At 37.8% G+C, this 24,175-nt stretch overlaps 2 protein-coding genes across 2 annotated transcripts; one reads left to right on the plus strand and one right to left on the minus strand.

Moving 5' to 3' along the window:
* The first annotated feature begins 431 nt into the window (after positions 1-431).
* On the plus strand, positions 432-7,536 carry LOC141672206 (uncharacterized). The gene is made up of 7 exons (XM_074478744.1): positions 432-676; positions 5,761-5,803; positions 5,878-5,970; positions 6,048-6,110; positions 6,285-6,380; positions 6,466-6,543; positions 7,182-7,536. Exons 1-7 carry the CDS (start codon positions 564-566, stop codon positions 7,266-7,268), a joined length of 573 nt encoding a protein of 190 aa, XP_074334845.1. The 5' UTR covers positions 432-563; the 3' UTR covers positions 7,269-7,536.
* Positions 7,537-8,328: 792 nt separating this feature from the next.
* On the minus strand, positions 8,329-11,554 carry LOC141671713 (V-type proton ATPase subunit c''1). The gene is made up of 4 exons (XM_074478030.1): positions 11,387-11,554; positions 11,213-11,290; positions 9,343-9,513; positions 8,329-8,900 (listed from the first exon to the last, which is right to left on the minus strand). Exons 1-4 carry the CDS (start codon positions 11,497-11,499, stop codon positions 8,732-8,734), a joined length of 531 nt encoding a protein of 176 aa, XP_074334131.1. The 5' UTR covers positions 11,500-11,554; the 3' UTR covers positions 8,329-8,731.
* Between the last annotated feature and the right edge of the window lie 12,621 nt (positions 11,555-24,175).

Below are 24,175 nucleotides of genomic sequence, written 5' to 3' on the forward strand. Positions count from 1 at the left end.
TTAGAAGGATAGTTCAAAATTATGAAATATATATTTAACAAAATTTTAACAACGGTTTTACACATTCTATATTAAATATTGATATTGATGAACTTTAAAAGGATATTGAAAGATTAAATTATATGTATTCAATTAAATTCCAAATCTTATTTAATAAATTCAGTCGAATTTACGTGTGTGCGGGCACGTGTACTGCATGTGTGTCATTTACAATATATTATCTAATTATTATAAGAAAAGATTAAAATTATAACTTTTATCTAAATGATTTAAATGACGATATTAATTCATAACTCAAGATCAAATCTTAGAAAACAACCCGTACCTTGCACGGGTTTTTATGCTAGTTCATCATAATCGATTGACAAGCTCTGCTAATTTTCTTTTGAATATTTAGACTTATATGAACGAGAATGATCTATTTATATTAGGGAAAAAAAAGAAGAAGATAAATCGGTATGGAGGGAATTTACACAACAGACCACTCACTCTAAGTCACTGGTGCCAAACAAACCACCATATCAAAACAACAGTTTAAGACTTTGAAGAAGATTAGTAGTAAGATGTCGTTTTGCCCGTCTTCTCCGACCCTGTTCTGCTACAAACCCGCCCATCAAAATTTTACTTGTCGTGTCAGAGCTTCGTCTGATGTTCCTGATTTTCTTTCTGCTAATTGGTAATCTCTCTCTCTCTCGCTCTCTGTCTCTCCCTCCCTCCCTCCCTCTCTCCCTCTCCCTCTCTCTCTCCCATATGTACATATATTCTGGTTGTCTATGTATACATATTTGTTCATTATATTTATTAAATTATTGATTTGTGCTATTTAAACAACATGATAATATGATCAGTTTTGTTTACTGTTGTAATTTGTATTCGACTTGGTAATTAGAATACTAGTAGTTACGATGTTCATGTCAAATGTTTTGATCCCTTTTGCACCTTTTATAAGATTATTGATCAGTGTGTTTATGTTTAGCGTGACGATGCGTGAGTAATATTGTTTTGCAATATTTATATTTATTGTTCTGCAAAATTTAAAAAGTGCAAAACAATTTCTCATCGGTATGTGTTCTAACTACTCACTTGAGTGCGGCCTATATTTACATACTAAGCTACAGTGGCGGGTGATGGCCAAACATATCTTAGATGTGTGAAAACATACCTATTTAGGTAATGAGGTGGCCTAGCGGCTTTCGAGTTTTAAATAGTCTGGGCCTTGAGCTCAAGGGTTCAATTCATTGCAAAAAAAAAAAAAAACTTGGTGTCACCTATCAGTGTGCAAGCACTTATTTACTGGTGTTTGGTTCCTGTAAAAAAATTTGTTTTTTAAGTTTGCATGATACAATAGGTCTAGCAGCTTAGATAGCCGATTACTAGTAAAAAGTAATTATTGAAAATGTGAGAACAAGAAAACCATCTGCCATGTCTAGAAGAGAAGGAGAGGTATGGATCTAGAATGTATTTCTTAGTTTATGCTGTCTGAGAGCGGTGGAGAAAAGGAAAAGAAGTAGGCTTTAGTTAAAAGTAAGCACATGCTGTACATAAGAGATTTTTGGGGTTCTGCCAGAACCGTTCTGGATGAAAGATTAAAATTCCATGTGAGTGTAATCGGAGCCCTCTTGAGAGCAACTTATCAAGTCTTAAGCACGAGGAAGCCAAGACATTTATAAGGCTGCTGTTCTTGGAAAAACCTGGTAGGGGTAGCTAATCCCTCAATACAAATGGCACTATTTGCAAGGTCATGTGATTGGATGGTCTGCACTCTGCAGTGGTCAGGAACACAGCAACGGAAGTGGTTCATGCAAGCAAAGGGAATACTGGATTTCCATCCATCACTATGACAGAGTGGAGGGCGTTGTGAATGGATTCCAGTTAGCTGGTGGAAATGGCAGTAATAAGCTAGTGGCTTGAACCGATTCTCCAGATTTGGTGAGTTTTTGAAGCATGACAACATGATTTTCTCCTCGGCAAGTGCACCACATGTAAAGCAAACAAAGGAAGATAATAGCTTCCATAGAGAATTCACACATATTTTTTTGATATAAGGAAACTAATCAGTTGGCTGTTGATTTAGCAGAAAATATTCCTAATATATTATCTATTGATATAATTCCTAAATCTTTCTTTGAGGATGATAGGGAAATTGCTTCTAGTGATGCCTGTGGAAAACTGTACCTGAGGGTGTAATATTCCATGTTTTTGTAGTACATATTTGGGGGGTAGCTATCTACTACGTCAATGCCACATTGGCACTTGCCTTGCAAAATAATGAAGCAAATAATAATTTAAAAGACTTTATAAATTATATTTAGTTAGTTTTGAGATTTGATGAGAATCAAGTTAGTGAACGGAGTTGCTTAGGTGAACTTTGACTGCTTTAAGTATTCTGACTTTAATAAAGTTATGCCCTTCTCAGAAATCAACTTCATATTCCCATGGATTTTCAATAATTCTTTATGCGATGAAGTTCTGAAGTTAAGCCTTATTCAGACTCTCCATTTCTGCCCTCGTTTTTGTGTTAACAGGACATGTCATGGGTGTAGGTATTGGATTTTATTTGAATTCTTTAATCTTCATATTGAACCTATACACTTCACCTTGCAGCAGTCTATTTAAAATGGAATATGTAGCAGGGTCATAGGTTTATTGTAGTATTTCCTTTTGATATATCCTATGAATTCGACACATCTAAATACGTCCTTACAATTTGTTGGCTGTAGGTAATATTTCTTAGAAAGTACTATAAAATATGATAATATAAAGTTTTACGTCTTAAAATAACACGCCAACTCTCCTGAACCATGTCCATTTTTTGATCCATATCCAAGAATCTTGATTATCTTAAAAATCAATATATGCTAACTATGGATTATTATATACTTGAATGTGTATGTTCTGTCTATCTGCCAGTTACTGCTATAAGATGTAATTCTGGTGCTTTGGGCCAATTCCGAAGCTTTGAGAATAAACATTAGGGAGTGTCATGATAGCAAATATTTAACAATTAAAGGTAGAGCACAATGATTTGTGATGAATTACTTTTAGTAATCAACGATTTACCATAATTATTCGTTGCTGAGTATGGAATTTCTTCTTAGCACATAACTTAAGGCAGCAACTTGAAAAATGAAGATACTCTTTATGAGTTACGTCCACTGGACTGTCTATTTTCTAGACATGAGAATTATCTAAGAAATCATTAGTAAAATGGCAATGGACTTTAATCAAATAATGAGACTGCACAATATACATAACAGCCGCATATTGTATCAGCAGTTTGAAATGAGCTGATGCAGTCACCTGCAAAAATCTTCGTGGTTTCTGCTTCCAGTGAATTCTGTGCTTACATACCATTGCATGAAAAGTTTGAAACATAACTGATGGGTTTTGTTTCTTCTAAGTAGCAAGGGCATGGTGCAAGAGAGCGGAGTGTAGTTCGGGGATATGGGAATGTGATAAATATAAAAATATGGGAATTTGGACAGTGGAAACGGTATTTATAATAATAAGTTTTTATATGTATATAGGTTACACATGTTAAAACCTATTAACTAAACCAAAAAATGTATGAAAACTGAATCAAATGCATGATATTTTCATCTAACAGGAAAAGATATAAATAAAAAAAAATTATTTGTGCAAAATGAATATCATCATCGATAATTAATTTTGTGTAGATAGCTATTTGCACAAATTTTGACTACAATTTGTGTGAACGAATATTTAAATTTAGGATTGTGGAAGAATCCCCATGTCCAATACGGGGATACCCGTTCAACTATCAGACATGGGTATTCAGCAGGTGACCCAAGGGCCCTGTTTCCGAGCTCTCTTCATAGTTTTTATACTTGTTAGAGCAATGCTTAAGCATATAACATAGTGCTCTCAGCAGGCCTAAAAAGTACTTGGGATAAAGGTGATGTCATCCGTCAAAGAGAAGGTATGTTCATCTTCCCTAAGATTGCTGGGATTTTGGTGGACTGCCCCTTCCTATCTTTAGTGAAGGAATTGAGAGCGACCTCGCGTTGACCGCTTATTACAGGGTATTGTAAAGGATTAAGTATTAATTACTATGCATCATAACTATAACAATATAAATATATATAGGTATACCTCGCGTTGACCGCTTATTACAGGGTATTGTAAAGGATTAAGTATTAATTACTATGCACCATAACTATAATAATATAAATATTTATAGGTATATATATACCTATATATATTTATATATATCACGAAGACAATTGTTAAGTGGTTTGAAGAGACAACTGATGCTTTTCTAACAATTGGTAAGTGGTTTGAAGAGATAACTGATGCTTTTCTAACACCTGGTGCTAGTGATGCACGGTAAATTTTATCATATTAATTATGTTATGGTTTATAATTCTTAGTTGTATCTATGTGTTATTTTGGATGGAAATAGTTCAGTGTTTATAAGCTATCTGTCATTTATAATAATTTGATGGAAACATTTTGAATAAGTTGGAGTGGATGTTGAATTTGTCATCTCATAAATTTGTTGTGCTTTTAATTTTTATTTTATGGTTACATTCGATATAGGATTTTTTTTTGAAATGATAACATTTTCTTTGAACAAAATGCCATATTAATAGCAATAACATTACCACTCCGGACAATCTAAGGGACTGTTTGTTATTTATACTTTAAATTTATTAGTTTTTGTTAGTACATTACCTAGTGCAGGAACTTTTTAAGATATTAGTAATTAATTATTGTACAAAAACCTAATTTTGTGTTTGTAAGTGGTACTACAATAACAATACTTTTTAATTAGAAAATGTATACACTAGTGTATATCATGTCAGAATATATTGTAGTTATAGAGGATCAAGCTCAAATCTATAGAATTCAGGTAGGGGGAACGACCCCTGACGAGGGACGACCAGCCATCCTCCTTAACCTATTTATATACAAAGGATATACTTTGTTGCAGGATGGATCTTCCCAATCTATTTAGATGCATTTACTTATATAGGAAGATCCTTGCATTATTCTAGCAAGGTCGAGGATCCAAATTCCAAACTATGCCAACATATCTGAAGGAATTGATGGCCATTGTAACTGTTGTGAGGAGATTGCATTTTGATTGATGAGTAGGTCCATTATCTTTAAGGCTGACCCAAGTACTATCATGTATTAACTTATCAAGTAGTAACTTTTTGCAACCAAAAGGAAAATATAATTCCTATGGGGGGGTCGACCTAGCAAGGGCCTTACGGGAGCTGTGGGCCCCTTAACTTTTAGCTGGTACCACTGTAGTTGTACTAATTGCTGTGAAATTAAGTTTACTGCAAGGTACATAGGTTTATTAAGTGTGCATTCAAAGCAGGCCGGATAGTTTGCAGAGATATCCAATAATTAACGGGTCTTGTGCTAATCTTATGGAAGAAAAGCTTGATTGGCTACTTACCAATTCCTTTATTGCAATTCTCTCGTTATAATGATATTTTTTGTGCTTCACCGTTTACTTAATACTTTTCCAATATTATATTGGTTTCTAGTTACACTTACAGACCTATACTCCAATATGCCATTAAAAATTAAATAGATCTATTTTATTTTTATTTTATATGTTGCACTTGCATCCCTCCAAGCAAAAAATCATGGATCCAACTTCCAACCTCATAGTTTTCAGTGTATGCTCATCAAATTGTTTTATGTGGTGCTTCAGTTATATTCACGAAAAATGAGTCACTGTTGTCTGCTGACAATACTAACCTACGGAAATTTAATTTTTAGGCTTGAATCTCGCAGAAAGAGGCCATTTGGTCCAAGATTAAGTGTAAACTCCCTTACTATCTGGTTCATTATACACACTTTTGTATAGTTTGGTATTTTAATTTAATCTTTCTATAGTTTACCGCAGAAGAAGCTGTTGGTCATCAGCTAGATGCCCTAATGTTCAATGATCAACCCCGACAAGATTATGGAATTGAAGTCATGTATAGGGTATAATTATATAGACTTGTTACTCCTGTGCTGGTTTTATATTCTTAAGTAGTTTGAGAACCTCTATTCAATGCCAGTTTGCAGGTTTTGATCCATTTGAAAGGTCTACATATTTCGGACCCTTTTTTGATTTAGGACAGGTCAGTGACTGTATAATACCCAATAGTCAATATTAAATATATATTTTTCAGGTCTTATTATAGTTTTCATTTTCAAACTGACTATATAAATAACAGTTACCTCACTGAATAATTGAGGACATTGTTTACCCCTCTAATCTTGTATCTTTCTATGGCTTCCGTGTATGACTCCAGTTTGAACGTTTTAGACGTATTTTTCATCATTCGAAGTATCGAGTATTGCTTGGTCATAGGGAGAGAAAGATCTTAAGTAGCTTGCAGGTTGAGGAGGTAATGAAAAAGGTTCAACTAAACTTGTGACTAAAAGCAGTAATTTTTTTTTACCAATACAACATAATGAATATTGTTATTTCAGAATTTATACAAGCAACGGGTTTGGATACTAGGAGCTCGGCCGGAGGAAGAGGAAACTTTTCAGTTTACAATGGTTCAGGTATTTATCCCCTCTTCTCTTCTCGTGTACAATTGAACTCCTTTGCTAGTATAAGGTGTTCATCCCTCATAACTGTCAAAAGTATATTAAGAACATGCATGCCATAGAACTAATCCTTTCTGAATGATCATTCATAATTCTGTGATCCAAATCTGTTGCAATTAAGAAAAATAGTTCAAATTAATTAAACAGAATGATTGTTGAGAATTCCTGATAGAAGATAGGTAAAGAAAGTTAAAGACAGCAAAAAGGGGGTTGAGAGACAGATGCGTCAATGTCTTGCTCAATAGGCAATTGCTTAACCATGCTCACACACTGATTACCATGCTCACACACTAATTCTTGTCACCTTTTGGAGAAGGCTCTGCTGTTCTGATGCAGAGTCTATGATTAAATTGTCCTTTATAATATGAAACATTTTGTACTACCAGTTAAATTAGTGTAATAATACATTAATACTATTCTTTACGATAATGAATCACATTGTATATTGCATTCAGTTTACTTTTAAATTTATACCCTAGTGTGGGCATGGTACTAAGAGATTTATATGTGTACTTCGATCCTTACATTTATTTCTGCTGAGAATTCACTATGGATCATTAACTGGAAGACCAATGTTCCCTTTCGTATTGCAGAGAATTGGCGGTTGTTGGGATGGTTATTGGCTGACAGAATCTGTACTTCTTGATGGTGATGGCTTTACTGGTGCTGTGGCTTACTAAACTATAACCACGAATAGGGAAGCCTTCATGAATATCACAGAGTGCCATGTCTGTATACTTTGTGTTGAGGAATAGGAAGTCTGGACCAATTTCGCACCAGCAGGAGTTGCTTGTCTACGGCTCGGTTACACCCCGATTCTTACTTGACTGTTTCATCTGCTCTTATAGAGGATGGATGCCCTATGTAAATAAATACTCGTGTATAGATTCAAACTAAATTTAGGACAGAGATTATATATAATGGACATACTCATTTCATTTAACAAGAGAGTGATTATACAAAAAGCAGCCCCTGAAGCGCTATTAGATGAATGACACTCTACAGCAGTTCTTTTTTTGGTATCCTACATATTTTTTAATCAAGTTGATTTGTCAGTATATGCCTATAGGGGAGAGGGGGAGATGATGCTACATACCCGCGGCCTTAGAATAGGCTGCAAGAGCTTTAAAATTCAATTCTCGCCTCCCCTGGCCTAACTGTTAAGAATAAGTGTAATTCCATTTTCTGGTGCCGAGCAAAACTAGTATTGTAACATTCATATCCGCATGTTACTGATATACTGATTGTAGGTTGCAAGTTAATGCTTGGACTTGACATACCGACTGTAGGTTGTAAGTTAATGCTCGGATTATTATTCTTCACTTAGCTTCATTTCCGAAAACAAACAAAAAACCTTCAAGCAAACTTTAATGAAAAATTTCTGATTATACAAAATAGACAATGGATGGTTTATTAGTTTTGTATCAGATAAATCACAAGGAAACTACTTATTCAACTGTGTTGATTATGCATAAGTTATAATTTAAAAGTTACAATTTCCTTTGAAGTATATTTGTAATTGGTGCTTTCTATTCTGTGCACTAACCTCACATATTACACAAATAGATTTAAAAATAAATAGTTGAACAAGGCTAAACTTCGGTCTGAGGTACTAGAATTTCTGGTACTTACACATGCACCCCTGGTTAACGTTCAATTAGTTTTTCATAGATGTATCCTGTAATTTATACTAGATAACATAGTACGTGATAACATAGGGTCATTCTTGATTCTTGTCAATTACATATAAAATGTATGTACTCTTGTTCATATATCTGCAAACCAATCTTTTATGAACAGTGTGCGAGTGCTGGAAACCAGTTCCTCAAAGTTGCAAGTTTTAAGAATACAAATATAATAATAACAAATAACAGAATCATAATTTAAAGCTCAGAAAAAATACACATGACGAATTGTCTTATTTTCATTCCACAACTGTAATTGCGTGCAGCACAAGGTCCGACGTAATAATTGGGTAGATCTTATTGGATGCACAGATCTCCGATGGCAGATAATGGAACAAGGATAAGACGGCAAATTACTACTGGACTTGCATACTTTACCATCTACTGAACTAGATACAAAGTCTTTTAAGCAAAGCTGAGTTGCTGAGGTTGCTTGCCGCACCCAAGTTAAATAATCTCTAAACTTTGGAGGGCCATGAAGCTTGTGCAGACATTATTATACCCACTATAACTCCAAACAACCCAAGTGCACTACCAAAAATTTCAATAACAAGGATCTTTACAAAAAGTGACGAGTTCTGAGCATCAGAGAGTGCACAGCTACTCCCAATGATTCCTACACACAACCTGCAGGTAGAGATATTACAAACTTAACAAAAAAGAAGAATATATATATATAGGCCTTTCTTGAAGAGAGAAGCCTCTTATATATAGAACCGTAGAAAACCCTTGATTTTATAATAGAATTTCATCAAATTCGTTGCTAATGTAGAATAATAATTAAAATTTGTAACTATATATGAAAAAAATTGAAATAAATTATGTATTCATATTTTTTAAATAATGGTTCTCTACGGACCTCTATATAAGGGAACCCTCCGTGGGTTGCCACTCATATATATATATATATATATATATATATATATATATATATATATATATAAATCTTGAGAAGATATCTCTATCAAACCAAAAGAAATCTCAGCATGTCATTTTATCGATAATGTCAAGACATTGCATTATAAGAAAGAAAAGTTAATCTATACAAACAAGGAAATTGGAGATGTACCCGCAAACAAGATTTGCAAAGCCCACAATGATTCCTGAGGCAAAGATAGCATATCCTGCTCTAAGAGACTCTGGTGCATAAATTTGAGATGCAGGAACACTTTCCAACTTTGTTTGTAGGATAATTGCCACAATAACACCATATATAGCAACAGCTTCACAAAAGATTACACTGGGATAATGGAAAAAAAATTAAAATTGGTGTCATATAATAACTCACAAACAACAAGCTCTGACTAGCTGTTCAAGACCAGCCAATACCTGTAAAACTAAACCATGAGTCTTGACTATAAACTGCAGATAGCTTCCAAAGAAGACATTTCAATTTTAAAACTACAATGTAATGTCTAAGGGCAGATCATATTAGATCATTAAAATCATCTATTGGAGTAGGCTGAAAAATAAAATAGCTTCAGCTCATTCTCTCTTGTGCACTTATTACGAGTCTACAGTAGGGCTATGATGTTTGTACACAGTGGAGTTAACAAAAGTTTATGTCTGACAATCGGTGCAGCATAATATAGAAATAGTCAATTTGTCATTTTCCAAGAACTATATAGTATACTACAATTTATAAATATCTGTTCATGATAATATTCTGCAGACCTCAAATATGCATTATGCAGGTACTCAAACACATAAGCTACAAACAGGTGATATTTTCTAAGTCCATAATTATAAAATGGCTATATAATGTAGCAGTAACATACAATGAGAGTGACTGCACTATTTCGATATAAAAGCACATTAATGTAGAGATTGCAACAAAGAGTAATGCTATGGTAAATTCTCACAAACTACCCCTCTCCTCGCCCCCCCCCCCCCCCCCACAAAAAAAAAAGGCAAACAAGATTGTCTTCGATTAAAGTTTTCCTTGTCGCACAGCCGGTCAAAAAGATTATCTCAATTTTGACTCTCGTTTTTCTCACACATTGGGTAACCCAAGCACTCCCCTCATCAAGATATAACGCAAACAGAAAAATCTGGGAAGTGGTGCATACTTTAGTCCTGGCATCAGTGCCGATCACCATACCATGGGGAGCTATACTTGTTGACTAGATGCCTAGTCATTGCATATATGAAGGTTTGACAACCATGACCATAGTTAGTATAGTTGGATCTGCTGCTAAAAAGGGAACGATATCACGTTAGTGTAGTTCGATCTGCTGCTAAAAAGGGAACGATATCACATTTACACGTAGCCTTAGTTTATGCTAAGAAGCTCAATATCTCAGAATTACATAGTTCTTTTTTTTTCTCTCTCGTAATGGGGAAAAACGTGAAAATAAGATGAGAATTCAGGGTTATGTGCAACCAAATTGGAAGATATTATCTACACAGGTGAAACAAAATTTAAAGGTGTAATTTTTAAAGGTCCATCTATAGTTGTTTTTTCTGGAATATCTTTATAAATTGTGATGGATGAGAAGTTGAGAACTTCCAAGTTGATAAGGTATTACCTAAATTTAAAAGAGACACTCAGGTAATATCTATTAGAGTTTTTCAGATTAATACACAAAAGATTTAAGATTCGGAATTTATAGACTAAAAACAGGAATTAGGACTGCACAAAGGTCCTAAATCAGCACGGAGTATATCGAACACCGAACATCAGTCACAGCGTCACAGGCACCCATGTACTTGTTTATTACTGATCATAGGATTGATCCGGATCAGGCAAACTAGGCCGTCATGGACCTGTTGAGAAATAATGTGACACCAACAAGACAGCAAAAAATGGCACCGTCCCCAAAATTCTGTTGACAAATATAGTAATGAACATATCTAAGACACAACTTAAAATCTCTAAATCATTAGTTTCATATCTTTCTCATCCATACACTGAAAGCAAAAGTAAGGATGGGGGGTACCTAATAAGGTTCTTGGAAGTGATGCGAGGAGCTTTAATAGCAGCACCAATCAAACTACTCCCCGTGATGTAAATACCCCTGAATGAATGATAATTAATTGATGTATATAGAGAGATCATCAGATTTGTAAAAAAAAAAGAAAAAAAGAAGAATCAAGAAGAAAGAATAGCATACCAGGCAGCGCCTAAAACAGAGACACCAATAGCAACAGCAATACCAATTGCAGAGAAAGTGTAAGGGGAGATGTGTAACAGTGCGCGCGACCACGAGCTTGATCCTCCCACCATCCTCTCTCCTATTATCCGACTCTTCCCCCCTTCTCTTCCAAGTTGAAACAATATATCTCTCCTCTCTCTCTCTCTCATTATTATATTATATCATTAATATATTTTTTTTATAATAATAATAATAAATAAATATAATAATTATTATTATTATATTTATTATTATTTTATTAAGGCTAAATTAATTCTAAGATCCCTGAACTATAAACACTTTTTTTTACGTCCCTGAACTATAAATGTAAATTTATAAGTAGTATTTTTGAATTTTTCTTTTCGCTTCTTTCTGTTAAATTTTTAAGTAATGTTAGTTTTTTTGGTGAAAACAGTTTTTAAAATTGAAAATTGAGTTTCGAAGATCAAAGAATTTCTTGGTAAAGAACTTCACTATAAAACCCGAGAACATCCCACCAACTCAGCCGGCAAAGTTCCCAATTCCCGTGAACACTAAACAAAATCTAAAAAATCTGATGAGATCGAATAACATAATACATAGTTAGCATAAACAACATCATAAATGTCTATTAGGCTAATTTATATTGCTAAATAATATCAAATTATGCCGGAGAAACGAAGAATATCAGAGGTACAAGAATTTTTCGACGAGACTAATTCGAACACTAAAAATCACGAAAATTATATGAACATCCTCGTAATCACACGCTCTTTTAATCTACATCATCAAAATCACCAAAAAGCTATTCGAATCAAAATCAATATTCAAGTGAAAATTCGAAATTACCCAAATTGAATTTTGATGATGTAGATGGATAGTTGTTATGGATAAAAAACTAAGGTTATTATTTGCTGTATTTATTACTAAGATTCGGGAGCTCAAGGCCTTTAATGGCTGCTCTCGTGTTTCGTAGCTTAATTCTGTCTTTACGAGATGCCTACGTATCTCTGTTAATTAGAGAATCAAGCCAAAAAACGTAGTTCTGATTTGTGGGGCGAGACCCCTTATATAGATGTTGAGAATCCTTGAATTGGACTTGGTATAGGAGACTTGGTGGGCAAGTCTCATAATTAGAATGGACTTTGGAGTCCTAGATAGTAGGAAACTGATTCCTTATCCTTTTAGGTCCCCTTGAGGCCAATCTACAAGGATTTATATCCCCACTAGGACTTATCTTAATAGCTGTTTTCCTCATTTATTTATTAATTACGAAATTAATAAATAATCAGGGTTTTTGGGCCTTCTTTGTTCCATCAGGCCTGATCTGGTCCATCAGGCCTGTTCAATGTGTTGACCTTCTTGGTCTGAATGTCATACATCTTCTTATTGGGCCTAGCAGCCCACACCTTGCAATATTTAATTATACAATCAGGATTTATTTATCCCTATCATTTGCCCCCCAACTTTTGGGAAACATTGATTAGGTGTCGCAGAAGTTAAGTCTATTCATTCCCTTACAGGGTTTCGTTTTTGCGTAAAGTGTGGAGCGACCTACACATTTACAACGACTTTTCCTTTAATTCAGGAATTATCTTAATTTCCAGGAATTTTTCCCTAATTTTCTGGATTTTTCCCTTAATTTCTGGGGTTTTCCCGAATTTTCTGGGATTTATCCTTAATTTCTGGATTTTTTCCTAATTTTCTGGGATTTATCCTTAATTTATGGATTTTTCCCTATTTTTCTGGGATTTATCCTTAATTTCTGGATTTTTCCCTAATTTTCTGGGATTTATCCTTAATTTCTGGATTTTTCCCTAATTTTCTAGGATTTATCCTTAATTTCTGGATTTTTCCCTAATTTTCTGGGATTTATCCTTAATTTCTGGATTTTCCCCTAATTTTCTGCCTTAAAATCGATCAGGATGTATAAAAAATCGATCAGGATTCCTGACCGATTTCGATCAGGATCCTGATCGAACTAGCTCAGGAACTAACATTCTGGTCGACGTGATCTTCGATCAGGATCTATGCGGAATCGATCAAGATTCCTGATCGATTTCGATCAGGACTCTGATCGAACTGGCCTTCAAAGTGACACTCTAGTCGACTGAAACATGGGCTTAATCGACCAGAATTCCTGATCGATTTCGATCAGGATTCTGATCGAAATAGGTGGCTTTCTACCGTTCTGATCGAATGAAACATCGATCTGGATTCTCTTCTGTGTCAATCAGGACTCTGATCGATCTTAATTTTTTTCTTCCTTCTTGCTCGAATGAGATATCGATCAGGATCCTTTTCGGGGTCGATCAGGAATCTGATCGAACTTAGGGGATTTCTTTCCTTCTGTTCGAATAAAGTATCGATCAGGATCCTGTTTGGCGTCGATCAGGACTCTGATCGAACTTAATAGGTTTCTTCCCTCTTGATCGATTGAAGTATCGATTAGGATTTTTTTCTTTGTCGATTAGGACTCTGATCGAACCATTTTAAAATTCTGGTCGATTTTCGTCCCTTCATTTTCCACAGTAGCTTCTAGATTATTCCTGATATTTCTGGTAGATGGGCTTTTAGGTTGGGCCTGGCTAAATGGGCCTAGAAACGCCTCGTATTCCGAGCTTTTCTCCTATATAAGTGTAGTGTGAAGTGAGAATCCTCACTTCACTTCACATTTCTCATTTTCTCTCATAAATCTCTCTAGAGTTCTCCCTTTGAGAAGGCGATTTCCGGCGTCCTCAGCCACCGCAGCTCCACCTTTCTCAGGTTTTTCTGGGTTTCAAGCCTTCAATCGAAGCATATCAATGGCGGATCGTGGCTTGGCTCATTTGCAGAAGATGAATGTCTCTAAGAGAGGTACACACATTCAAATTCAATCTCCATATACTTCCCTACTTGATATGATTAACTCGAGAGGTGATGAATATCCCTCTCTATCTGAGTTAGATTCGTATAACCATGGTAACACCTTTCATGAGTTAGATGGTAGGATAGAGTCCATGAACACCCTGTACAGACTTCCACCCCACCTTAGGATCACTCCAGCCGCCCCTGGGGATAGGACTTGTAATTGGGAGGGGGATACTTTATTTATCTATCGAGGAGCCCTGACCGCGGGTCTTAGGTTCCCATTCCATGAATTTATTCCTCGCTTGCTTGCCGATGTACAAATTAACCCCTGTCAACTCCCTCCTAACGCTTGGAGGAATATTATCTGTTTTATGGTCCTTTGTCTTAGAAACAATTTTCCTCTTTCCGTAGCTGTCTTTAGGAAAGTTTTCCAATTCTATAATAGCGCCATGAGTCAACCAGGTTGGGTTTTAATTCATTAACGACCCAAAATCCCTCATATCTTTGATAGTAATTCCATAGTTGAGAACAACCCCAAATGGAGGGACGAGTTTGTGAGGCTGACCTGGGCTGGGGGTGATTGGGCCACACTCTTTCGTAGGCCCTTTTGCAAAGTGTCAGATGGGAGTCCAGGTAGCATCAGATTATCTGATGAGGAGGAGGTGGCCTACCAAGCCTTAATTTCAGATGATGGGAAAACAGACACCTGGACCCTCTTAGAGGAGTTTTCCTTGAAGAAAGTCGATCTCTCTCAGGCCAGTGATAAGGGTAAATTTATAACTGGATAACCATTTTTCCTTCCCTTTAATTGTAATGTTTTATCTCTCCTGCAATTTAATATTCTTTCTATCTTTCTTTTTCAGCTTGCGAGGCCATCAATAATGTCAACAGGCCCAAGGAAGGGGAGTCAGGCCGCCAGAAGAGGGCCAAGCTAAACAAGGACCCCAGGAGCAAACCTGACGATCCTTCTTTTCTTAAGCCCCACGTCCCGGTGGTCGAGTTGGGGGACGATGTGGATCCTCCACTTAAGGCACATTCCTTCAGGCCTAACTGGGGCTTCAGGAGGAGCGATACGGTGGTTGGATCCACCAAACATGCTAAGGATTGGTCATACCATTCCATCACTCTCCATGACTTTACTGACATTGTTACGGGGAGCGATATCGAGACTATTGAGCTTCTGGGTTCTCAAGCCCAAGCTGCGGTAACTTTCTTTTTTCTCTTTTTCTTTGAATCCCAACTTTTTCGTATTTCAACGAACTCATACATATTTCTTTGCAGAGTAATACCTACTTCCAGGCGGCCCTCCACCAGGCTAGGTCCTGGAAGGGTAACTCAGATGGGTTTGAGAAGGAGATGAAGAAATGGGAGGAGAGAGCCAAGGTCCTGGAGAAGAAGCTGGACACGAAAAAAGAGGAGCTGGCTAAGGCTCATTCCGAGCTGGTGAAACTTAGGAGCGATAATGATAAGCTCATTGATGACTACATGGATTCTGACAAGTTTAAGAATCTCATGGAGATTCATGATGAGGGTCTTTATTCCCTACAGTTTACTCAGGGATGGGATGCGGCCGTAAAGGCGGTTTCTGAGAAGCACATGGGCTTAGTCGACCCTAAGGACTTTATAAGTCCCGAGCAGGCTGAGTCGGAGGACAGCATAGACGCCCTCTTCAACTCCCCTCAGCCAGATGATCGCATCTTGGATCCTAACACTGCTTCTCCTCCCGCTTCTCCTGCGAAGGATGCTGAAGGCGCTGATAAGGAGCAAGAGAATGAAGGCTCCCGTATGGAGGAGTAGTTTTTCTATTCTGTAATTTTATCCTTAACTTATGTCTGGACTTTTTTTTGTATTAAAACTTATTACCCTCCGGGGTTTTTATATGCTACTTTCCTTATTCGCATCTCTCTCCTTTATTTTTCCGATACTTTAATATTCAAACTTGGCCTAATGGGCCACACAAGTATTATCACAACTCAAACATCCATAGGTTGAAATAATTTCGAACTCTTCAATTTCAAGTCTGGTTTTCCAAAACCTTACATAATATGGGTTCGACCCTGATCAATAATAGCTAGAAAATAAAAATCCTATGCAAACAAAGCTTCAAGGTACTTTTAAACCTACTTGTCACAATGACAAGTGAGAATCGTACTTCGACTATCTTACACGTAGTAAACCTTCATATTTTGTGCGTGCCAGGTTCTCGAGACTTCAAAACCATCCATAGTCTCCAGCTTGTAGGTTCCTCTACCCTGAACGCTCTTGACTTTGTACGGCCCTTCCCAATTTGGGGCAAGTTTCCCTTTCTGTCCTACCCCAGAAGTTTCTATCTTCCTCAAGACTAGGTCACCTTGTTTAAAGAACCTTTCTTTAACCCTTAAGTTGTAGTAGAATGAAGCCTTCTTCTGATACTCTACTATCTTTGCATGTGCTTCATCTCGCACTTCATCGATTAAGTCTAGAGCCAACCTTTGTCCTTCCTCATTTTCCTCAGCATTGAAAGCCTGAATCCTTGGAGAGGAATGTGATATCTCCATTGGAACTACAGCTTCTGCCCCATACGCCAACATGAAGAGAGTTGCTCCTGTCGTGACTCTACAAGTAGTCCTATAGGCCCACAATATGGGAAGTATCTCATCCACCCAATTATTTCTTGACTTCTCGATCCTCTTCTTTAGTCCATCCAGGATTATTCGATTTGCTACTTCTGCTTGCCCATTGGCTTGTGGGTGAGCCACGGAGGTGAACCGTAACTCAATTTCATTTTCTTCACAATACTTCTTGAATTCCTCGTTGTTAAACTGCGTTCCATTGTCGGTGACTAGGACACGGGGAATTCCATATCGGCACATAATGTTTTCCCACAGGAATTGTGCAACTTGTTTAGTTGTGATTTTGGCCAAGGGTTTGGCTTCAATCCACTTAGTGAAATAATCAATGGCTACAATCAGGAACTTCCTTTGTGCCGTGGCCATAGGGAAAGGCCCTAGAATATCCATCCCCCACATAGCAAAGGGAATAGGCGAGTTGATAGATGTCAGCATCTCGGGAGGTTGTCTAACAACAGGTGCATACTTCTGACAGCGGTCGCACTTCTTCACATATTCTTTGGCATCAACCATCATTTCCGGCCAATAAAAGCCTAGACGAGTTATCTTATGAGCCAAGGCCCTGCCCCCCAAGTGTTGTCCACAAATACCTTCATGCACTTCTTCAAGAGCCAAGCATGCCTCATCGGGCCTGAGACACCTCAAGTAGGGAACCACGAAAGATCTTTTGTAAAGAATCCCATCTATCAAAGAGTACCTTAGTGCTCGAACAATTAACTTCCGTGCTTCAGTTGCATCACTTGGCAACCAACCAGTTTGAATGTGAGCCTTGATAGGATCAATCCATGACGTCCCCAGGCCTATGGGAGCCACAAGCTTAACATCTATGCTTCGTGTCTTCAAAACACGGAAGTACACACTTCCCGAACTTTCTTCTATCTCAGATGAAGCAAACTTTGATAGCACATCTGCCTTAGCATTTTCTTCCCTTGGAATGTGTTCAACATGGCATTCATTAAATTGGGTCATCACAGCCCTTACTAGGCGGACATACTTAGCCATCGTATCATCCCTTGCCTCAAATTCTCCCTTTACCTGGGATATGATCAGCTTCGAGTCTCCACGGACCTTTAAGTTTTTGACTCTAAGTGTCCCAGCTAGACCAAGACCAGCAATCAGGGCTTCATACTCTGCCTCATTGTTTGTGGTTGGGAAGTCTAGCTTCATAGCATACTCAATTAAGAATCCATCAGGGCTTTGCAAAACCAACCCTGCTCCACTGGAATTTGTTTTTGATGCTCCATCAAAATAGAGAACCCAATATTCTTTCTCCTTATCATCCTTCTCTCTGTCCCCATTATCGACTCCCTTGTCTTGAGGTATGGTATCTTCCTGCCCCCCGACTTTTTGGTTGGGTATGGTACATTCCACCACGAAGTCAGCTAGTGCCTGGGCTTTTATGGCCGTACGTGGTTTATACTTGAGATCGAACTCTCCCAACTCTATTGCCCACTTAATCAATCTCCCACTTGCCTTGGGACTGTGAATGATATTTCTCAGTGGCTGATTCGTTAGCACCTCAATCTGATGAGCCTGAAAGTAAGGACGCGGTTTTCTCGAAGCCATTACCAAGGCTAGAGCAAAATTCTCAATAGTTGAATAATTCAATTCAGCACCATGCAGAATTTTGTTGACATAATATACGGGTTTCTGGACTTTTAGCTCCTCCTTAACCAACACCGCGCTCAAGGCGCTCTCTGAAACGGCCAAGTATAAGAATAAAACTTCATTCAAAGATGGTTTGGCCAACAACGGGGCCTGAGCCATATACTTCTTTAACTCTTCGAATGCCTTCTGGCTTTCCTCATTCCATACAAAGTCTTTGATATTCTTTAGTGACTTGAAGAATGACAAGCACTTGTCTCCTGACTTGGAGATGAATCGTCCTATCGCAGCGACCCTTCCTGTGAGCTTCTAAACATCCTTGACAGTTTTTGGTGGTTCTATGTCCAGGATTGCCTTTATTTTATCGGGGTTAGCCTCAATTCCTCTCTTTGAGACCATTAATCCCAAGAATTTTCCAGATCCTACTCCGAAAGCGCACTTCGTAGGATTCAACATCATCTTGTGGTACCTCAGGATCTCAAAAGCTTCCCTCAAATGGGTTATATGATCAGTCTTTACTAGACTCTTGACTAACATGTCATCAACATAGACTTCCATAGTCTTACCAATAAGATCCTTAAAAATTTTATTTACCAACCTTTGATAGGTGGCTCCCGCATTCTTAAGACCAAACGCCATAACAAGATAACAATAAACACCAAAGTCAGTGATAAATGATACCTTTGGAATGTCATCCGGGTGCATCTTAATCTGATTATATCCACTAAATCTATCCATGAAACTCAGCATCTCATGCCCAACAGTGGCATCAATCAAAGTATCAATCCTTGGCAATGGAAAACAGTCTTTAGGGCATGCATCATTCAGATCAGTGAAGTCTATACACATCATCCACTTTCCATTAGCCTTCTTCACCATTACAGGGTTTGCTAACCACTCCGGAAATTGAATCTCCTCAATGAAACCAGCCTCTAGGAGCTTCTCTACTTCCTGTTTTATAACCTCTTGTCTTTCCGGGGCAAAATTTCTTTTCTTTTATTTCACTGTCTTCCGGCTTGGATCCACGTTTAGCTTGTGAGTAATCAACTCCGGGTCTATGCCTGGCATATCAGCTGCTGACCATGCAAATACATCACTATTTTCTTGCAAAAATTTCACCAACTTCCCTCTAAGGGGATCCTCTAGTGTGGCTCCAATAAAAGTCATCCTCTCAGGATTCTCGGGGTCTAAAGGAACCGAAACCAAGTCTTCTGCTGGCTTTCCTCTCTTCTCATCATTTTCTCGGACATCCATATCTTCAATAGGAAGAACCTGCCCCCCGACTCCATCTGCCCTCAAAGAGGCCACATAACAGCTTCTAGCCATTTTTTGATCTCCTTTCTCTTCTCCAATCCCGTTTCAGGTGGGAAACTTCATAACTGAATGGTAGGAAGAGGGGACTGCCTTAAAGGCATGTATCCCTGTTCTCCCCATGATAGCATTATAAGTTGAACTAGCCTTTACTACCACGAAATCCAACATCTGCGTTGCTTGTCTTGGTTCCGTACCTATGGTGGTTGGCAGTTTGATTATTCCTTCCACAGGACATTCTACTCCAGCAAATCCATATATCGGCATGTCGGTTGGTGTCAACTGGGAATCGTTATATCCCATCCTTAGAAAGGTGTTGTGGAGCAATATATCCACAGAAGCACCATTATCCACAAGAACCCTCTTAACCGGGCTATTTCCTATTATTTGTGTTATGACCAACGGGTCGTCATGAGGAAACTTTACGCCCTCTAGGTCAGAATCATCAAAAGCCAATGTTACTTCTGTCCCGGCCCTCTTCGGGGCTTCTCCAACAATATGCATAACCTCTCTAGTATATTCCTTTCTTGAATTTTTGGACAATCCAGCAGCAGTCGGACCTCCAAAGATCGTGTTTATCACAGGTCCTCGAGGGCGTCGTGGTCCTCCAAAAATTGCATTTATAACCGGCCCTCTAGGTTGGGGATTCCGCCCTTGATCGTCTTGGTCCCTCCTATGATCTTCAAAATTCTTCCTTCCACTATTATTTCTGTCCCCTCCATCTCCAGTATACTTGTTCAATCTTCCTTTTCGAATCAAAAACTCAATTTCATCTTTCAATTGCCTACACTCATCGGTGTCATGGCCAACATCCTTGTGAAACCTGCAATACTTGCTCTTATCTAGCTTGGCGGGATCAGCCTTCAAGGGCTTAGGCCAGCGAATATCTCTATCTTTCTCAATCTCCATCAAAATTTGACTTCTAGGAGCATTCAGCTTAGCGTATTCAGTGAACTTTTGCCCAGGTCCTCCCTTCTTGGGGGTTGAATCAGGGTTTTGTTCGGTTCTAGGATATTTGTCCTTTGCAATATATTCTAGATCAGTTTTCCGCTTCTTGCCTCCAGTGGGCTCATTACTTATTACGGTCTTCCTCATACTTTCTTCAACCTTGATATACTTCCCTGCCCTCTCTTGGAGCTGCAACATGCTTTCAGGGGGACGTTTGGCCAAGGACATCTTGAAAAACTCATCCTAGTTCCTTGTTGTAGTGCTATCATGGCTACCTTATCATCAAGGTCCGGGACTTTTAAAGCCTCTTTTGTAAAACGATTCAGGTAATCTCTCAAGGATTCCTTAGCTCCCTGCACAATAATCATAAGAGATGCTGAACTTTTCTCATGGACTCTTCCGCTGATGAATTGCTTAATAAAAGCCTGACTTAACTCTCTGAACGATCCAATAGAGTTTGGGGGTAAGCGACTGTACCATCTTTGAGCCATACCCTACAGGGTTTGAGGGAAGGCCCGACACTTAATAGCGTCATTCACGGGTTGCAGCAGCAGTGCATTAAAGAATGTCCTGACATGGTTAGCGGGGTCTCCGATGCCATCATAGGTTTTGATAGTGGGCATATTGAATTTCCTTGAGATATGGGCATTCATTATTTCTTCTGTGAAGGGTGGAGTTGGATCATCAGGATCTCCAAGGGGAAGGAGATTGCTTGGATTAGTTCTTGGGAAGACAGCCCTTCTTCATACCGGACTATCCAGGTCTATGACAGGAGGAAGATTTCTCCCCCTAGGAGGTATCTGGGGTCTGGTGGCCTGGTGAGCTTCCAAGTCACGCCTCAGCCTTTGGATCTCAGCCTCATGAGCCCTTATCCTTTCCTGCACTTTCTGGGGATTCGCCCCTTGGGTGCTTCTAGGGCGTTGCCTTTCATCGGCCATCGGCTCCTTGCCTGGATGTCTCCTTCTTGGGGCCACTTCATCATCCGAAGATTCGGAATCTCTCTCAGTGTAAGGACCAGAAAATTCCCGATCCTCGGGGATAGGAGCCAAACCTCGTATATAAGGGGGCGATTGCCCTCGTGCTTCACTTCGCCCAGCATATCTACTTCCTCCAACCTCGGGGTAAAGGGGCATCCCATAAGGGGGGTTAGTAGTAACAACAGTTGAATATTCATACCCGACGGGTCGAGAATTCACAGGTATATGTACTTGTTGAACTTGAGGATTCGTACCTTGAATAGTCGGGGGAGTCGTCCCTTGTGGCTGAGGTTGAGTTGCCCCTATCTGGGTTTCCGCTTGAGTAGATGCATAAGTTGAGTGGGGAGGAATCTCCACGGTTGACGAAATCACCTGAGTTGTCCCTGATGGTGTTCCCTCCTCCAGAGCGCTAGTTGTTCTCCGTGTTCTTGCCATGGTTGTTGTTCTTCCCACAGACGGCACCAAATGTTATGGATAAAAAACTAAGGTTATTATTTGCTGTATTTATTACTAAGATTCGGGAGCTCAAGGCCTTTAATGGCTGCTCTCGTGTTTCGTAGCTTAATTCTGCCTTTACGAGATGCCTACGTATCTCTGTGAATTAGAGAATCAAGCCAAAAAACATAGTTCTGATTTGTGGGGCGAGACCCCTTATATAGATGTTGAGAGTCCTTGAATTGGACTTGGTATAGGAGACTTGGTGGGCAAGTCTCATAATTAGAATGGACTTTGGAGTCCTAAATAGTAGGAAACTGATTCCTTATCCTTTTAGGTCCCCTTGAGGCCAATCTACAAAGATTTATATCCCCACTAGGACTTATCTTAATAGCTGTTTTCCTCCTTTATTTATTAATTACGAAATTAATAAATAATCAGGGCTTTTGGGCCTTCTTTGTTCCATCAGGCCTGATCTGGTCCATCAGGCCTGATCAATGTGTTGACCTTCTTGGTCTGAATGTCATACATCTTCTTATTGGGCCTAATAGCCCACACCTTACAATATTTAATTATACAATCATGATTTATTTATCCCTATCAATAGTGGATTGAAAAATAAGCAATTTGGTTACTCAAGTTTCGATTTTGGACACTAGAAGTCTAGAATCACTTTTAAAGTTGTCTTCGATTCTCCGGAATTTCAAGAATGTTCTTCGGAGTTAATTATATATTTTTTATTTTTTTATAAGATGTCACGTCATAAAAAAAACTAATGGTGTTACTTAAAATTTAACGGAAAGAGTGCGATGAGAAAATTTGAAAAGTTGGATTACCTATAAATTTATATTAATAGTTCAGGATCTAGACAAAAAAATATCTATAATTCAGGAACATTAGAATTGATTTTCCCTTTTATTAAATATCATATCAAATTAGAGAAAAACGGAGAGAAAATGTAAGCCCCCCGCTCCTCTAGCTATAGCGAAACAGTGTCCCAATGTCTTGAGAGGAGTGAGAACTTTTGTATCCGTTTAAATAAGGCAACAACGTCCTTATCTAATTCTCTTAGTGAAGAGAAAAGGAGGAAGGAAGAAAATTATATCCAATAGCGTCATACTTAACCTCATACTTACACGTTTGTGTTGAGCAGTATTAATCACCACCTGACTAGGAACAATATGAGACATCTCACTCCGTGTCAAGGAATATGACTCAGTCAAATCGATACACAAATCAAGCCCCATATCCCATGAGTAGAGTAATTTGCTTGGCGTAACTTTTTGTCTAGCCCGCCATCTAACCTAATATCAATTTCCTTTTTAACTAAAATTCAAGACCGATAGCACATGTCAATAATAGTATCGCGTACACTATTATGTACATGTTTAATACCAACACATGACACAACATGATCTCCATAAATATCCCCTCGTAAACCCCTCAACAAGCTGAATAAGGCTTCGAAAAAAAAAATAAGGTGACACTTAACCGACATCATCAAATAAAACAAAATGGTAAGTCTTACCATTCATAATATGTCCCAAACCTAAAATTAGGACAACCTTAAGCCAATTAAAAGTACAGTCTCCTTCTTATTATTATTATTATTATTATTATTATTATTATTATTATTATTATTATTATTATACTCCCTCCGTCACATTTTTCTTGTTCCATTTTATTTTTTACTAGCATTTTTATGTACATATTATAAATATCTCCATATTTCATTTTTTTATAAAAATATTAATAAAAATTAAATTTTAAACTTTTATTCGTAATTTTTTTTTTAAAAATGTAACATTGTTATGTATATGTGTGGATGACTCTATAATATTCCAAACATTAGATTTTGATCTTTCTTCTCCTTTAGACTCCTGACTTTACAAATTCTTGACTTTTTATTTTCATATTCTTCTAACATATATCTACTAATGCCTTTAAATAGGCAGGCATCAACCTTGAGCTTTTATACATACAAGATTATATATTAAAATTATATGGTTCTATCTCTTTTCTATATGCTCTCTATATAATATTATATATATATA

The sequence above is a fragment of the Apium graveolens genome, chromosome 7 (assembly GCF_009905375.1).
Source record: "Apium graveolens cultivar Ventura chromosome 7, ASM990537v1, whole genome shotgun sequence".
Lineage (NCBI taxonomy): Eukaryota > Viridiplantae > Streptophyta > Magnoliopsida > Apiales > Apiaceae > Apium > Apium graveolens.

Excerpts from the sequence above, each read along its gene's own strand:
- LOC141672206 (XM_074478744.1), top strand. The coding sequence starts at position 564 with ATGTCGTTTTGCCCGTCTTCTCCGACCCTGTTCTGCTACAAACCCGCC. Across the intron at positions 5,804-5,877 it reads CATTTGGTCCAAGATTAAGT|TTTACCGCAGAAGAAGCTGT; the intron begins GTAAACTCCCTT and ends ATCTTTCTATAG. Across the intron at positions 6,111-6,284 it reads CCTTTTTTGATTTAGGACAG|TTTGAACGTTTTAGACGTAT; the intron begins GTCAGTGACTGT and ends GTATGACTCCAG.
- LOC141671713 (XM_074478030.1), bottom strand. The coding sequence starts at position 11,499 with ATGGTGGGAGGATCAAGCTCGTGGTCGCGCGCACTGTTACACATCTCC. Across the intron at positions 9,514-11,212 it reads ACTTCCAAGAACCTTATTAG|TGTAATCTTTTGTGAAGCTG; the intron begins GTACCCCCCATC and ends CCATTATCCCAG. Across the intron at positions 8,901-9,342 it reads TTTGCAAATCTTGTTTGCGG|GTTGTGTGTAGGAATCATTG; the intron begins GTACATCTCCAA and ends CTCTACCTGCAG.